The sequence below is a fragment of the Oncorhynchus kisutch genome, unplaced genomic scaffold (assembly GCF_002021735.2).
Source record: "Oncorhynchus kisutch isolate 150728-3 unplaced genomic scaffold, Okis_V2 scaffold3963, whole genome shotgun sequence".
Lineage (NCBI taxonomy): Eukaryota > Metazoa > Chordata > Actinopteri > Salmoniformes > Salmonidae > Oncorhynchus > Oncorhynchus kisutch.
In genome coordinates, this window is record NW_022265908.1 from 80,001 (window position 1) to 96,379 (window position 16,379).

Below are 16,379 nucleotides of genomic sequence, written 5' to 3' on the forward strand. Positions count from 1 at the left end.
CGCCCCCGTGTGGCTGTGGTGAGGGGGGGGACGCCCCCGTGTAACTGTGGTGAGGGGGGGACGCCCCCGTGTGACTGTGGTGAGGGGGGGGGACGCCCCCGTGTGACTGTGGTGAGGGGGGGGGGACGCCCCCGTGTGGCTGTGGTGAGGGGGGGATGCCCCCGTGTGGCTGTGGTGAGGGGGGGAACGCCCCCGTGTGACTGTGGTGAGGGGGGGGGGGACGCCCCCGTGTGGCTGTGGTGAGGTGGGGACGCCCCCGTGTGACTGGTGAGGGGGGGGACGCCCCTGTGTGGCTGTGGTGAGGGGGGGGACGCCCCCGTGTGGCTGTGGTGAGGGGGACGCCCCCGTGTAACTGTGGTGGGGGGGGGACGCCCCCGTGTAACTGTGGTGAGGGGGGGACGCCCCCGTGTGACTGGTAAGGGGGGGACGCCCCCGTGTGACTGGTGAGGGGGACGCCCCCGTGTGACTGGTGAGGGGGGGAGGCCCCCGTGTGACTGTGGTGAGGGGGGACGCCCCCGTGTGACTGTGGTGAGGGGGGGACGCCCCCGTGTGACTGGTGAGGCGGGGACGCCCCCATGTGACTGTGGTGAGGGGGACGACGCCTCCGTGTGACTGTGGTGAGGGGGCCTGTTCCCTCTACCTATCTTTAACTTGTCTCTGTCCCTCCTGTCCTCTCTCTGTCCTCTCTGTCCCTCCTGTCCTCTCTCTGTCCCTCCTGTCCTCTCTCTGTCCCTCCTGTCCTCTCTCTGTCCCTCCTGTCCTCTCTCTGCCCCTCCTGTCCTCTCTCTGTCCCTCCTGTCCTCTCTCTGTCCCTCCTCTCCTCTCTCTCTCTCTGCCCCTCCTGTCCTCTCTCTCTCTCTGCCCCTCCTGTCCTCTCTCTCTGTCTCTCCTGTCCTCTCTCTGTCCCTCCTGTCCTCTCTGTCCCTCCTGTCCTGTCTGTCCTCTCTCTCTCTCTCTGACCTGTCTGTCCTCTCTCTCGTTCTCTGTCCCTCCTGTCCTCTCTCTCTCTCTGTCCCTCCTGTCCTGTCTGTCCTATCTGTCCTCTCTCTCTCTCTGTCCCTCCTGTCCTCTCTGTCTGTCCTCTCTCTCTCCCTGTACTCCTGTCCTGTCTGTCCTCTCTCTCTCTCTGTCCCTCCTGTCCTCTCTGTCCCTCCTGTCCTGTCTGTCCTCTCTCTCTCTCTCTCTGACCTGTCTGTCCTCTCTCTCGTTCTCTGTCCCTCCTGTCCTCTCTCTCTCTCTGTCCCTCCTGTCCTCTCTTTCTGTCCTCTCTCTCTGTCCCTCCTGTCCTCTCTTTCTGTCCTCTCTCTCTGTCCCTCCTGTCCTCTCTGTCTGTCCTCTCTCTCTCTCTGTCCCTCCTGTCCTCTCTCTGTCCCTCCTGTCCTGTCTGTCCTCTCTCTCTCTCTGTCCCTCCTGTCCTCTCTCTGTCCCTCCTGTCCTCTCTGTCTGTCCTCTCTCTCCATGTGTCAGCGGTTCTGTACAGATGTGGATGCTAAGAACATGCTGCAGTGTCTGAAACAGAACAAGAACTCTGAACTGATGGATCCCAAGTGTAAACAGATGATCACCAAGAGACAGATCACACAGAACACAGGTAAAACACACTCTCTCTCACACATACACACACACACACACACACACACACACTCGCACAGAACACAGGTAACACACACTGTACCACACACACACTCTCACACAGAACACAGGTAAAACACACTCTCACACACACACACACACAGAACACAGGTAAAACACACTCTCACACACACACTCAACACAGGTAAAATACACTCTCTCTCACACACACACACACACACACACTCTCACACAGAACACAGGTAAAACACACTCTCACAGAACACAGGTAAAACACACCCACACACACACACACACTCTCACACAGAACACAGGTAAAACACACTCTCACACACACACACACAGAACACAGGTAAAACACACTCTCACAGAACACAGGTAAAACACACCCACACACACAAACACACTCTCTCTCACACACACACACACTCTCTCACAGAGAACACAGGTAACACACACTCTCTTACAGTGAGCACTGTTACCTCTAATAGATGGACCACCTGTTACCTCTAATAGATGGGACCACCTGTTACCTCTAATAGATGGACCACCTGTTACCTCTAATAGATGGACTACCTGTTACCTCTAATAGATGGGACCATCTGTTACCTCTAATAGATGGGACCACCTGCTACCTCTAATAGATCAAATCAAATCAAATGTATTTATATAGCCCTTCGTACATCAGCTGATATCTCAAAGTGCTGTACAGAAACCCAGCCTAAAACCCCAAACAGCAAGCAATGCAGGTGTAGAAGCACGGTGGCTAGGAAAAACTCCCTAGAAAGGCCAATACCTAGGAAGAAACCTAGAGAGGAACCAGGCTATGTGGGGTGGCCAGTCCTCTTCTGGCTGTGCCGGGTGGAGATTATAACAGAACATGGTCAAGATGTTCAAATGTTCATAAATGACCAGCATGGTCGAATAATAATAAGGCAGAACAGTTGAAACTGGAGCAGCAGCACAGTCAGGTGGAAGTTGAAACTGGAGCAGCAGCATGGCCAGGTGGACTGGGGACAGCAAGGAGTCATCATGTCAGGTAGTCCTGGGGCATGGTCCTAGGGCTCAGGTCCTCCGAGAGAGAGAAAGAAAGAGAGAAGGAGAGAATTAGAGAACGCACACTTAGATTCACACAGGACACCGAATAGGACAGGAGAAGTACTCCAGATATAACAAACTGACCCCAGCCCCCCGACACATAAACTACTGCAGCATAAATACTGGAGGCTGAGACAGGAGGGGTCAGGAGACACTGTGGCCCCATCCGAGGACACCCCCGGACAGGACCAAACAGGAAGGATATAACCCCACCCACTTTGCCAAAGCACAGCCCCCACACCACTAGAGGGATATCTTCAACCACCAACTTACCATCCTGAGACAAGGCTGAGTATAGCCCACAAAGATCTCCGCCACGGCACAACCCAAAGGGGGGGCGCCAACCCAGACAGGATGACCACAACAGTGAATCAACCCACTCAGGTGACGCACCCCCTCCAGGGACGGCATGAGAGAGCCCCAGCAAGCCAGTGACTCAGCCCCTGTAATAGGGTTAGAGGCAGAGAATCCCAGTGGAAAGAGGGGAACCGGCCAGGCAGAGACAGCAAGGGCGGTTCGTTGCTCCAGAGCCTTTCCGTTCACCTTCCCACTCCTGGGCCAGACTACACTCAATCATATGACCCACTGAAGAGATGAGTCTTCAGTAAAGACTTAAAGGTTGAGACCGAGTTTGCGTCTCTGACATGGGTAGGCAGACCGTTCCATAAAAATGGAGCTCTATAGGAGAAAGCCCTGCCTCCAGCTGTTTGCTTAGAAATTCTAGGGACAATTAGGAGGCCTGCGTCTTGTGACCGTAGCGTACGTGTAGGTATGTACGGCAGGACCAAATCAGAGAGATAGGTAGGAGCAAGCCCATGTAATGCTTTGTTGGTTAGCAGTAAAACCTTGAAATCAGCCCTTGCTTTGACAGGAAGCCAGTGTAGAGAGGCTAGCACTGGAGTAATATGAAAAAAGTTTCTGATTTTTGCAATGTTACGTAGATGGAAAAAAGCTGTCCTTGAAATGGTCTTGATATGTTCTTCAAAAGAGAGATCAGGGTCCAGAGTAACGCCGAGGTCCTTCACAGTTTTATTTGAGACGACTGTACAACCATTAAGATTAATTGTCAGATTCAACAGAAGATCTCTTTGTTTCTTGGGACCTAGAACAAGCATCTCTGTTTTGTCCGAGTTTAATAGTAGAAAGTTTGCAGCCATCCACTTCCTTATGTCTGAAACACATGCTTCTAGCGAGGGCAATTTTGGGGCTTCACCATGTTTCATTGAAATGTAGCAGTGAAAGTTTACATTATGTTTTCGAATAACATCCCCAAGAGGTAAAATATATAGTGAAAACAATAGTGGTCCTAAAACGGAACCTTGAGGAACACCGAAATTTACAGTTGATTTGTCAGAGGACAAACCATTCACAGAGACAAACTGATATCTTTCCGACAGATAAGATCTAAACCAGGCCAGAACATGTCCGTGTAGACCAATTTGGGTTTCCAATCTCTCCAAAAGAATGTGGTGATCGATGGTATCAAAAGCAGCACTAAGGTCTAGGAGCACGAGGACAGATGCAGAGCCTCGGTCCGATGCCATTAAAATGTCATTTACCACCTTCACAAGTGCCGTCTCAGTGCTATGATGGGGTCTAAAACCAGACTGAAGCATTTCGTATACAATGTTTGTCTTCAGGAAGGCAGTGAGTTGCTGCGCAACAGCCTTCTCTAAAATTTTTGAGAGGAATGGAAGATTCGATATAGGCCGATAGTTTTTTATATTTTCTGGGTCAAGGTTTGGCTTTTTCAAGAGAGGCTTTATTACTGCCACTTTTAGTGAGTTTGGTACACATCCGGTGGATAGAGAGCCGTTTATTATGTTCAACATAGGAGGGCCAAGCACAGGAAGCAGCTCTTTCAGTAGTTTAGTTGGAATAGGGTCCAGTATGCAGCTTGAAGGTTTAGAGGCCATGATTATTTTCATCATTGTGTCAAGAGATATAGTACTAAAACACTTGAGCGTCTCTCTTGATCCTAGGTCCTGGCAGAGTTGTGCAGACTCAGGACAACTGAGGTTTGGAGGAATACGCAGGTTTAAAGAGGAGTCCGTAATTTGCTTTCTAATAATCATAATCTTTTCCTCAAAGAAGTTCATGAATTTATCACTGCTAAAGTGAAAGTCATCCTCTCTTGGGGAATGCTGCTTTTTAGTTAGCTTTGCGACAGTATTAAAAAGGAATTTCGGATTGTTCTTATTTTCCTCAATTAAGTTAGAAAAATAGGATGATCGAGCAGCAGTAAGGGCTCTACGGTACTGCACGGTACCGTCCTTCCAAGCTAGTCGGAAGACTTCCAGTTTGGTGTGGCCATCTGTTACCTCTAATAGATGGGACCATCTGTTACCTCTAATAGATGGGACCATCTGTTACCTTTAATAGATGGGACTACCTGTTACCTCTAATAGATGGGACCACCTGTTACCTCTAATAGATGGGACCATCTTTTCGCCTGCTTCTCAACTCTGGGAGGAGTTGGTCTAAGGTCCCTCCCCTTGGATCTCCTTCTCCAATGGGTTTTGAGAAGCAGGTGCGGAAAGAGGATGCAAGGAATGGAGAGAAAAGGAATTGGGTCAGAACCCATGTCATGTGGACCCGGGTCAGAGCCCATGTCAGGTGGACCCGGGTCAGAGCCCATGTCAGGTGGACCCGGTTCAGGTGGACCCATATCTCTGATATTTCTGGTTGTCTTCCTCTCTCTCAGACTACAGGTTGAACCCAATATTGAGAAAGGCCTGTAAGGCAGACATCCCTAAATTCTGTCAGCCAATCCTGAACAAGGCCAGTGATGACAGTGAACTGGAGGGCCAGGTGATTGGTTGCCTGAAGCTGAAATACGCCGACCAGCGTCTGTCTCCAGACTGTGAGGACCAGATCAGAGTGATTCTTCAGGAGTCGGCGCTGGACTACAGACTGGACCCCCAGCTACAGATCCACTGTGCTGAGGAGGTGAGGAGTGTTAATATAGACTGGACCCCCAGCTACAGATCCACTGTGCTGAGGAGGTGAGTGTTAATATAGACTGGACCCCCAGCTACAGATCCACTGTGCTGAGGAGGTGAGTGTTAATATAGACTGGACCCCCAGCTACAGATCCACTGTGCTGAGGAGGTGAGGAGTGTTAATATAGACTGGACCCCCAGCTACAGATCCATTGTGCTGAGGAGGTGAGGAGTGTTAATATAGACTGGACCCCCAGCTACAGATCCACTGTGCTGAGGAGGTGAGGAGTGTTAATATAGACTGGACCCCCAGCTACAGATCCACTGTGCTGAGGAGGTGAGGAGTGTTAATATAGACTGGACCCCCAGCTACAGATCCACTGTGCTGAGGAGGAGACCGGTCCTCTAAACTAGGCCAGACTGCTGTCCCTGAGAGATGGTTACTAATACATAACCCCACTGTCCTGAAGAGACCGGTCCTCTAAACTAGGCCAGACTGCTGTCCCTGAGAGATGGTTACTAATACATGACCCCACTGTCCTGAAGAGACCGGCCCCAAACTAGGCCAGACTGCTGTCCCTGAGAGATGGTTACTAATACATAACCCCACTGTCCTGAAGAGACCGGCCCCAAACTAGGCCAGACTGCTGTCCCTGAGAGATGGTTACTAATACATAACCCCACTGTCCTGAAGAGACCGGCCCCAAACTAGGCCAGACTGCTGTCCCTGAGAGATGGTTACTAATAACTAACACCATTTACACTGTCCTGAAGAGACCGGTCCTCTAAACTAGGCCAGACTGCTGTCCCTGAGAGATGGTTACTAATACATAACCCCACTCTTCTGAAGAGACCGGTCCTCTAAACTAGGCCAGACTGCTGTCCCTGAGAGATGGTTACTAATAACTAACACCATTTACACAGCCCTGAAGAGACCGGTCCTCTAAACTAGGCCAGACTGCTGTCCCTGAGAGATGGTTACTAATAACTAACACCATTTACACAGCCCTGAAGAGACCGGCCCCAAACTAGGCCAGACTGCTGTCCCTGAGAGATGGTTACTAATACATAACCCCACTGTCCTGAAGAGACCGGACCCAAACTAGGCCAGACTGCTGTCCCTGAGAGATGGTTACTAATACATAACCCCACTGTCCTGAAGAGACCGGCCCCAAACTAGGCCAGACTGCTGTCCCTGAGAGATGGTTACTAATAACTAACACCATTTACACTGTCCTGAAGAGACCGGTCCTCTAAACTAGGCCAGACTGCTGTCCCTGAGAGATGGTTACTAATACATAACCCCACTCTTCTGAAGAGACCGGTCCTCTAAACTAGGCCAGACTGCTGTCCCTGAGAGATGGTTACTAATAACTAACACCATTTACACAGCCCTGAAGAGACCGGTCCTCTAAACTAGGCCAGACTGCTGTCCCTGAGAGATGGTTACTAATAACTAACACCATTTACACAGCCCTGAAGAGACCGGCCCCAAACTAGGCCAGACTGCTGTCCCTGAGAGATGGTTACTAATACATAACCCCACTGTCCTGAAGAGACCGGCCCCAAACTAGGCCAGACTGCTGTCCCTGAGAGATGGTTACTAATACATAACCCCACTGTCCTGAAGAGACCGGTCCTCCAAACTAGGCCAGACTGCTGTCCCTGAGAGATGGTTACTAATACATAACCCCACTCTTCTGAAGAGACCGGTCCTCTAAACTAGGCCAGACTGCTGTCCCTGAGAGATGGTTACTAATAACTAACACCATTTACACAGCCCTGAAGAGACCGGTCCTCTAAACTAGGCCAGACTGCTGTCCCTGAGAGATGGTTACTAATAACTAACACCATTTACACAGCCCTGAAGAGACCGGCCCCAAACTAGGCCAGACTGCTGTCCCTGAGAGATGGTTACTAATACATAACCCCACTGTCCTGAAGAGACCGGCCCCAAACTAGGCCAGACTGCTGTCCCTGAGAGATGGTTACTAATACATAACCCCACTGTCCTGAAGAGACCGGCCCCAAACTAGGCCAGACTGCTGTCCCTGAGAGATGGTTACTAATACATAACCCCACTGTCCTGAAGAGACCGGCCCCAAACTAGGCCAGACTGCTGTCCCTGAGAGATGGTTACTAATAACTAACACCATTTACACAGCCCTGAAGAGACCGGTCCTCTAAACTAGGCCAGACTGCTGTCCCTGAGAGATGGTTACTAATACATAACCCCACTGTCCTGAAGAGACCGGCCCCAAACTAGGCCAGACTGCTGTCCCTGAGAAATGGTTACTAATAACTAACACCATTTACACAGCCCTGAAGAGACCGGTCCTCTAAACTAGGCCAGACTGCTGTCCCTGAGAGATGGTTACTAATACATAACCCCACTGTCCTGAAGAGACCGGTCCTCTAAACTAGGCCAGACTGCTGTCCCTGAGAGATGGTTACTAATACATAACCCCACTGTCCTGAAGAGACCGGCCCCAAACTAGGCCAGACTGCTGTCCCTGAGAGATGGTTACTAATACATAACCCCACTGTCCTGAAGAGACCGGCCCCAAACTAGGCAAAGACTGCTGTCCCTGAGAGATGGTTACTAATACATAACCCCACTGTCCTGAAGAGACCGGCCCCAAACTAGGCCAGACTGCTGTCCCTGAGAGATGGTTACTAATACATAACCCCACTGTCCTGAAGAGACCGGCCCCAAACTAGGCCAGACTGCTGTCCCTGAGAGATGGTTACTAATACATAACCCCACTGTCCTGAAGAGACCGGCCCCAAACTAGGCCAGACTGCTGTCCCTGAGAGATGGTTACTAATACATAACCCCACTGTCCTGAAGAGACCGGCCCCAAACTAGGCCAGACTGCTGTCCCTGAGAGATGGTTACTAATACATAACCCCACTGTCCTGAAGAGACCGGTCCTCTAAACTGGGCCAGACTGCTGTCCCTGAGAGATGGTTACTAATACATAACTAGGCCAGACTGCTGTCCCTGAGAGATGGTTACTAATACATAACTAGGCCAGACTGCTGTCCCTGAGAGATGGTTACTAATACATAACCCCACTGTCCTGAAGAGACCGGCCCCAAACTAGGCCAGACTGCTGTCCCTGAGAGATGGTTACTAATACATAACCCCACTGTCCTGAAGAGACCGGCCCCAAACTGGGCCAGACTGCTGTCCCTGAGAGATGGTTACTAATACATAACCCCACTGCCCTGAAGAGACCGACCCCAAACTAGGCCAGACTGCTGTCCCTGAAAGATGGTTACTAATACATAACCCCACTGTCCTGAAGAGACCGGCCCCAAACTAGGCCAGACTGCTGTCCCTGAGAGATGGTTACTAATACATAACTAGGCCAGACTGCTGTCCCTGAGAGATGGTTACTAATACATAACTAGGCCAGACTGCTGTCCCTGAGAGATGGTTACTAATACATAACTAGGCCAGACTGCTGTCCCTGAGAGATGGTTACTAATACATAACTAGGCCAGACTGCTGTCCCTGAGAGATGGTTACTAATACATAACTAGGCCAGACTGCTGTCCCTGAGAGATTGTTACTAATACATAACTAGGCCAGACTGCTGTCCCTGAGAGATGGTTACTAATACATAACTAGGCCAGACTGCTGTCCCTGAGAGATGGTTACTAATACATAACTAGGCCAGACTGCTGTCCCTGAGAGATGGTTACTAATACATAACCCCACTGTCCTGAAGAGACCGGCCCCAAACTAGGCCAGACTGCTGTCCCTGAGAGATGGTTACTAATACATAACTAGGCCAGACTGCTGTCCCTGAGAGATGGTTACTAATACATAACTATGCCAGACTGCTGTCCCTGAGAGATGGTTACTAATACATAACTATGCCAGACTGCTGTCCCTGAGAGATGGTTACTAATACATAACTAGGCCAGACTGCTGTCCCTGAGAGATGGTTACTAATACATAACTAGGCCAGACTGCTGTCCCTGAGAGATGGTTACTAATACATAACTAGGCCAGACTGCTGTCCCTGAGAGATGGTTACTAATACATAACTAGGCCAGACTGCTGTCCCTGAGAGATGGTTACTAATACATAACCCCACTGTCCTGAAGAGACCGGCCCCAAACTATGCCAGACTGCTGTCCCCTGACAGATGGTTACTAATACATAACTAGGCCAGACTGCTGTCCCTGAGAGATGGTTACTAATACATAACTAGGCCAGACTGCTGTCCCTGAGAGATGGTTACTAATACATAACTAGGCCAGACTGCTGTCCCTGAGAGATGGTTACTAATACATAACTAGGCCAGACTGCTGTCCCTGAGAGATGGTTACTAATACATAACTAGGCCAGACTGCTGTCCCTGAGAGATGGTTACTAATACATAACTAGGCCAGACTGCTGTCCCTGAGAGATGGTTACTAATACATAACTAGGCCAGACTGCTGTCCCTGAGAGATGGTTACTAATACATAACTAGGCCAGACTGCTGTCCCTGAGAGATGGTTACTAATACATAACTAGGCCAGACTGCTGTCCCTGAGAGATGGTTACTAATACATAACTAGGCCAGACTGCTGTCCCTGAGAGATGGTTACTAATACATAACTAGGCCAGACTGCTGTCCCTGAGAGATGGTTAGTAATACATAACTAGGCCAGACTGCTGTCCCTGAGAGATGTTTACTAATACATAACTAGGCCAGACTGCTGTAAAGCAGTTCCATGTTGATAGAAGAAGGCTTTAGAAATACATTCTGAGAGCTGCAACTAGAGAATTTACGTTCTCCACCCTCTTCCTCTCTCTCTCTCTTTCTCCCCTCCATCCCTCCCCCTGTCACTCCTCTAGATCCCCGGTCTGTGTGCGGAGGAGGCAGTGGCCCAGGAGCAGACAGGTCAGGTGGAGGAGTGTCTGAAGGCCAACCTGTTGAAGATCAAACATGACTTGTGTAAGAAGGAGGTGCTGAACATGTTGAAGGAGAGCAAGGCAGACGTCTTCGTTGATCCTGTCCTCCACACGGCCTGTGCCCTTGACCTCAAACACCAGTGTGCTGCCGTCACGCCGGGCAGAGGACGACGTGAGTCCCGCCCACCTGTCTGTTCACAGCCATGACATGGGGGTATATTTACCTTCTACACCACCTGTCTGTTCACAGACATAGGATTTAGTAATGACATAGGGGTATATTCACCTTCTACACCACCATGATAGTATCTAGTAATGACATAGAGGTATATTCACCTTCTACACCACCATGATAGTATTTAGTAATGACATGGAGGTGTATTCACCACCATGATAGTATTTAGTAATGACATGGAGGTATATTCATCACCATGATAGTATTTAGTAATGACATGGAGGTATATTCACCACCATGATAGTATTTAGTAATGAGATGGAGGTATATTCACCTTCTACAACACCATGATAGTATTTAGTAAAACATGCAAACACCCTCCTCTCTCTCCCTCTCTCTCTCTCCTCTCTCTCTCCCCCTCCCCCCCCCCCCCTCTCTCTCTCTCTCTCTCTCTCTCTCTCTCTCTCCCTTTCTCTCTCTCCCTCTCCCTTCTCTCTCCTCTCTCTCTCCCTCTTCTCTTTCTCTCCCTCTTCTCTCTCTCTCCCTCTTCTCTCTCTCCCTCCTCACTCTCTCTCCATTTCTCCTCTCCCCCTCTCTCCTCTCTCCATTTCTCTCCTCCTCTCTCTCTCTCCCTCTCTCTCTCCTCTCTCTCTCTCTCCCTCCTCTCTTTCTCTCTCTCCCCTCTCTCTCTCCCTCCTCTCTCTCTCCCCTCTCTCTCTCTCCCTCTCTCTCTCCCTCCTCTCTCTCCCTCTCTCTCTCCCCCCTCCCTCTGTCCCCTCTCTCTCCCCTCTCTCTCTCTCTCTCCTCTCTCTCTCCTCTCTCTCTCTCTCTCCCCTCTCTCTCTCCCCTCTCTCTCTCCCCCCCTCTCTCCCTCTCTCTCTCCCTCCTCTCTCTCTCCCCTCTCTCTCTCTCCCTCTCTCTCTCCCTCCTCTCTCTATCTCTCCCCCCTCCCTCTCTCACCCTCCCTACCAGAGATGTCATGTCTACTGGAGTCGTTGCAGGATAAGAGAGTCCGTCTGCAGCCAGAGTGTAAGAAGAGACTCCAGGACCGCATGGACATGTGGAGCTACGCTGCCAAGGTTAATGTACACTCCTTTAATAACCTGACACCTGCAGTGGTTTCCCCTTTAATAACCTGGCAGCTGCAGTGGTTTCCCCTTTAATAACCTGACACCTGCAGTGGGTTCCCCTTTAATAACCTGACACCTGCAGTGGGTTCCCCTTTAATAACCTGACACCTGCAGTGGTTTCCCCTTTGATAACCTGACACCTGCAGTGGGTTCCCTTTTAATAACCTGCAGTGGTTTCCCCTTTTAATAACCTGACACCTGCAGTGGGTTCCCCTTTAATAACCTGACACATGCAGTTCCCCCCCCCCCCCCAGGTGGTGACCTCCCCCTCTAATAATTCCACCCCAGGTGGTGACCTCCCCCTCTAATAATTCCCTCTCTCCCCCCCAGGTGGTGACCTCCCCCTCTAGTAATTTCCCCCCCAGGTGGTGACCCCCCCTCTAATAATTACCTCTCTCCCCCCAGGTGGTGAACACCCCCTCTAATAATTCCCTCTCTACCCCCCCAGGTGGTGTCCTCCCCCTCTAATAATTCCCTCTCTCCCCCCAGGTGGTGGACACCCCCTCTAATAATTCCCTCTCTACCCCCCCAGGTGGTGTCCTCCCCCTCTAATAATTCCCTCTCTACCCCCCCAGGTGGTGACCTCCCCCTCTAATAATTCCCTTTCCCTCTAATAATTCCCTCTCTCCCCCCAGGTGGTGATCTCCCCCTCTAATAATTCCCTCTCACCCCCCAGGTGGTGACCTCCCCCTCTAATAATTCCCTCTCTCCCCCCAGGTGGTTAACACCCCCTCTAATAATTCCCTCTCTCCCCCCAGGTGGTGACCACCCCCTCTAATAATTCCCTCTCTCCCCCAGGTGGTGACCTCCCCCTCTAATAATTCCCTCTCTCCCCCAGGTGGTGACCTCCCCCTCTAATAATTCCCTCTCTCTCCCCAGGTGGTGACCACCCCCTCTAATAATTCCCTCTCTACCCCCAGGTGGTGACCACCCCCTCTAATCATTTTCTCTCTCCCCCTCTAATAATTCCCTCTCTCTCCCCCAGGTAGTGACCTCCCCCTCTAATAATTCCCTCTCTCCCCCCAGGTGGTGACCTCCCCCTCTAATAATACCCTCTCTCTCCCCCAGGTAGTGACCTCCCCCTCTAGTAATCTCCCCCCCAGGTGGTGACCTCCCCCCTCTAATAATCCCCTCTCTCCCCCCGGTGGTGACCTCCCCCTCTAGTAATTCCCTCTCTCCCCCAGGTAGTGACCTCCCCCTCTAGTAATCCCCCCCCAGGTGGTGACCTCCCCCTCTAATAATTCCCCCTCCCCCTCTAATAATTCCCTCTCTCCCCCCAGGTGGTGACCACCCCCTCTAATAATTCTCCCCCCCAGGTGGTGACCTCCCACTCTAGTAATCCCCCCCCAGCTGGTGTCCTTCCCCTCTAATAATACCCTCTCTCTCCCCCAGGTAGTGACCTCCCCCTCTAGTAATCCCCCCCCCCCCCAGGTGGTGACCTCCCCCTCTAATAATTCCCCCTCCCCCTCTAATAATTCCCTCTCTCCCCCCAGGTGGTGACCTCCCCCTCTAATAATTCCCCCTCCCCCTCTAATAATTCCCTCTCTCCCCCCAGGTGGTGACCTCCCCCTCTAATAATTCCCCCTCCCCCTCTAATAATTCCCTCTCTCCCCCCAGGTGGTGACCTCCCCCTCTAATAATACCATCTCTCTCCCCCCAGGTAGTGATCTCCCCCTCTAGTAATCCCCCCCCCCCAGGTGGTGACCTCCCCCTCTAATAATTCCCTCCCCCTCTAATAATTCCCTCCCCCTCTAATAATTCCCTCTCGCCCCCCCCCAGGTGGTGACCTCCCCCTCTAATAATTCCCTCTCTGCCCCCCCAGGTGGTGACCTCCCCTCCTAATAATACCCTCTCTCTCCCCCAGGTAGTGACCTCCCCCTCTAGTAATCTCCCCCCCAGGTGGTGACCTGCCCCCCTCTAGTAATCCCCTCTCTCCCCCCGGTGGTGACCTCCCCCTCTAATAATTCCCTCTCTCCCCCCGGTGGTGACCTCCCCCTCTAATAATTCCCTCTCTCCCCCAGGTAGTGACCTCCCCCTCTAGTAATCCCCCCCCCAGGTGGTGACCTCCCCCTCTAATAATTCCCCCTCCCCCTCTAATAATTCCCTCTCTCCCCCCAGGTGGTGACCACCCCCTCTAATAATTCTCCCCCCCCAGGTGGTGACCTCCCCCTCTAGTAATCCCCCCCCAGCTGGTGTCCTCCCCCTCTAATAATACCCTCTCTCTCCCCAGGTAGTGACCTCCCCCTCTAGTAATCCCCCCCCAGGTGGTGACCTCCCCCTCTAATAATTCCCTCTCTCCCCCCAGGTGGTGACCTCCCCCTCTAATAATTCCCCCTCCCCCTCTAATAATTCCCTCTCTCCCCCCAGGTGGTGACCTCCCCCTCTAATAATACCGTCTCTCTCCCCCCAGGTAGTGATCTCCCCCTCTAGTAATCCCCCCCCCCCAGGTGGTGACCACCCCCTCTAATAATTCCCTCCCCCTCTAATAATTCCCTCCCCCTCTAATAATTCCCTCTCGCCCCCCCCCAGGTGGTGACCTCCCCCTCTAATAATTCCCTCTCTGCCCCCCCAGGTGGTGACCTCCCCTCCTAATAATTACCTCTCTCCCCCCAGGTGGTGACCTCCCCCTCCTAATAATTACCTCTCTCCCCCCAGGTGGTGACCTCCCCCTCTAATAATTCCCTCTCTCCCCCCCAGGTGGTGACCTCCCCCTCTAATAATTCCCTCTCTCCCCCCCAGGTGGTGATCTCCCCCTCTAAGAACTCCCTCTCACCCCCCCCCCCCCCCAGGTGGTGACCTCCCCCTCTAATGATTCCCTCTCTCCCCCTAGGTGGTGACCTCCCCCTCTAATACTTCCCTCCCCCTCTAATAGTTCCCCCCCCCCCAGGTGGTGACCTCCCCCTCTAATAATTCCCTCTCTCCCCCCCAGGTGGTGACCTCCCCCTCTAATAATTCCCTCCCCCTCTAATAATTCCCTCTCTCCCCCTAGGTCGCTCCAGCAGAGGGTTTTTCAGACCTTGCCATGCAGGTGATGACCTCCCCCTCTAAGAACTACATCCTGTTTATAATCTCCCTGGGGGTGATTGTCCTCTTCCTGGTCGGCCTGCTGTGTGGACGCATCACCAAGAGAGTCACCAGGGAACTGAAGGACAGGTAGAGAGAGGGGGGATGAACAGACCTCCCTGGGATGAACGGACCTCCCTGGGACAGACGGACCTCCCTGGGACAGACGGACCTCCTTTGGACAGACGGACCTCCCTGGGACAGACGGACCTCCCTGGGACAGACGGACCTCCTTTGGACAGACGGACCTTCCTGGGACAGACTGACTCCCAAATGGTACTATTGCCGATATAGTGCACTACTTGTGACCAGAGCCCTGTGGGGGTCCTTCACACCTGGACCTGACATCACAGAACAATGTCAATGTTGTCATCTCCTTGGTCCACTTCATCAACTGGCTTTGTGTGAGAACTAACTCTATGGGTCTCTGGTCAGAAGTACTGCACTATGTAGGGAACAGGGTTCCACCTGGTAGGCAGAAACAGACTGTCTCTTCCAAAGGCCCAACTAAAAAAAAACAGCCCGGGCTTGCCCCAGCCACCTCCGCCCCTTTCCAGCCCCCCTACCACCACCCAGAGCCCCAGTCTGGGCTTGCCCCAGCCACCTCCGCCCCTCTCCAGCCCCCCTACCACCACCCAGAGCCCCAGTCTGGGCTTGCCCCAGCCACCTCCGCCCCTCTCCAGCCCCCCTACCACCACCCAGAGCCCCAGTCTGGGCTTGCCCCAGCCACCTCCGCCCCTCTCCAGCCCCCCTACCACCACCCAGAGCCCCAGTCTGGGCTTGCCCCAGCCACCTCCGCCCCTCTCCAGCCCCCCTATCACCACCCAGAGCCCCAGTCTGGGGGTCCACCCGTAACCAGCCAAGCTCCACAGAGCCAGAGGAGCCATGTTAGGACCCCCACCTCACCAGAACCTGATCCACTCCACTACTACTGAGAAGGTGCCCTGAACCACCTCCTGAAGCCGGATACTGTAGGCCCAAATGGTCCTAAAACTGGCCCTGAACCTCCTCCTGAAGCAGGATACTGTTGGTCCTACTGGTCCTAAAACTGTCCCTGAACCACCTCCTGAAGCAGGATACTGTTGGTCCTAAAACTGGCCCTGAACCTCCTCCTGAAGCAGGATACTGTTGGTCCTACTGGTCCTAAAACTGGCCCTGAACCTCCTCCTGAAGCAGGCTACTGTTGGTCCTACTAGTCCTAAACCTGGCCCTGAACCTCCTCCTGAAGAAGGCTGTTGGTCCTACTGGTCCTAAAACTGGCCCTGAACCTCCTCTTGAAGAAGGCTGTTGGTCCTACTGATTGTTTGTTTGTTTTGCAGCCTTGTTTATTGTTTACTAATATTGATTCAGAGTTTTTATGAAGTGTCTCATATCTGGATAACCTGGTCTAGTCCAATGAGGGGGGGGGGGGGGGTGGATGATGATGATGATGGATTTTTACCAGTCTCTATGGATGGGGGGGG

General features: G+C 52.3%; 1 protein-coding gene across 1 annotated transcript in view; it reads left to right on the plus strand.

Moving 5' to 3' along the window:
- LOC109888287 (Golgi apparatus protein 1) overlaps nt 1-16,091 on the plus strand; it is a 64,859-nt gene extending 48,768 nt beyond the window's left edge. The window contains exons 19-23 of the mRNA XM_031821351.1: nt 1,468-1,591; nt 5,396-5,640; nt 10,492-10,720; nt 11,696-11,802; nt 14,843-16,091. Coding sequence (XP_031677211.1) covers nt 1,468-1,591; nt 5,396-5,640; nt 10,492-10,720; nt 11,696-11,802; nt 14,843-15,010 — 873 coding nt within the window. The 3' untranslated portion in view covers nt 15,011-16,091. The remainder of the gene's footprint in view (nt 1-1,467; nt 1,592-5,395; nt 5,641-10,491; nt 10,721-11,695; nt 11,803-14,842) is intronic.
- The last annotated feature ends 288 nt before the right edge of the window (nt 16,092-16,379 follow it).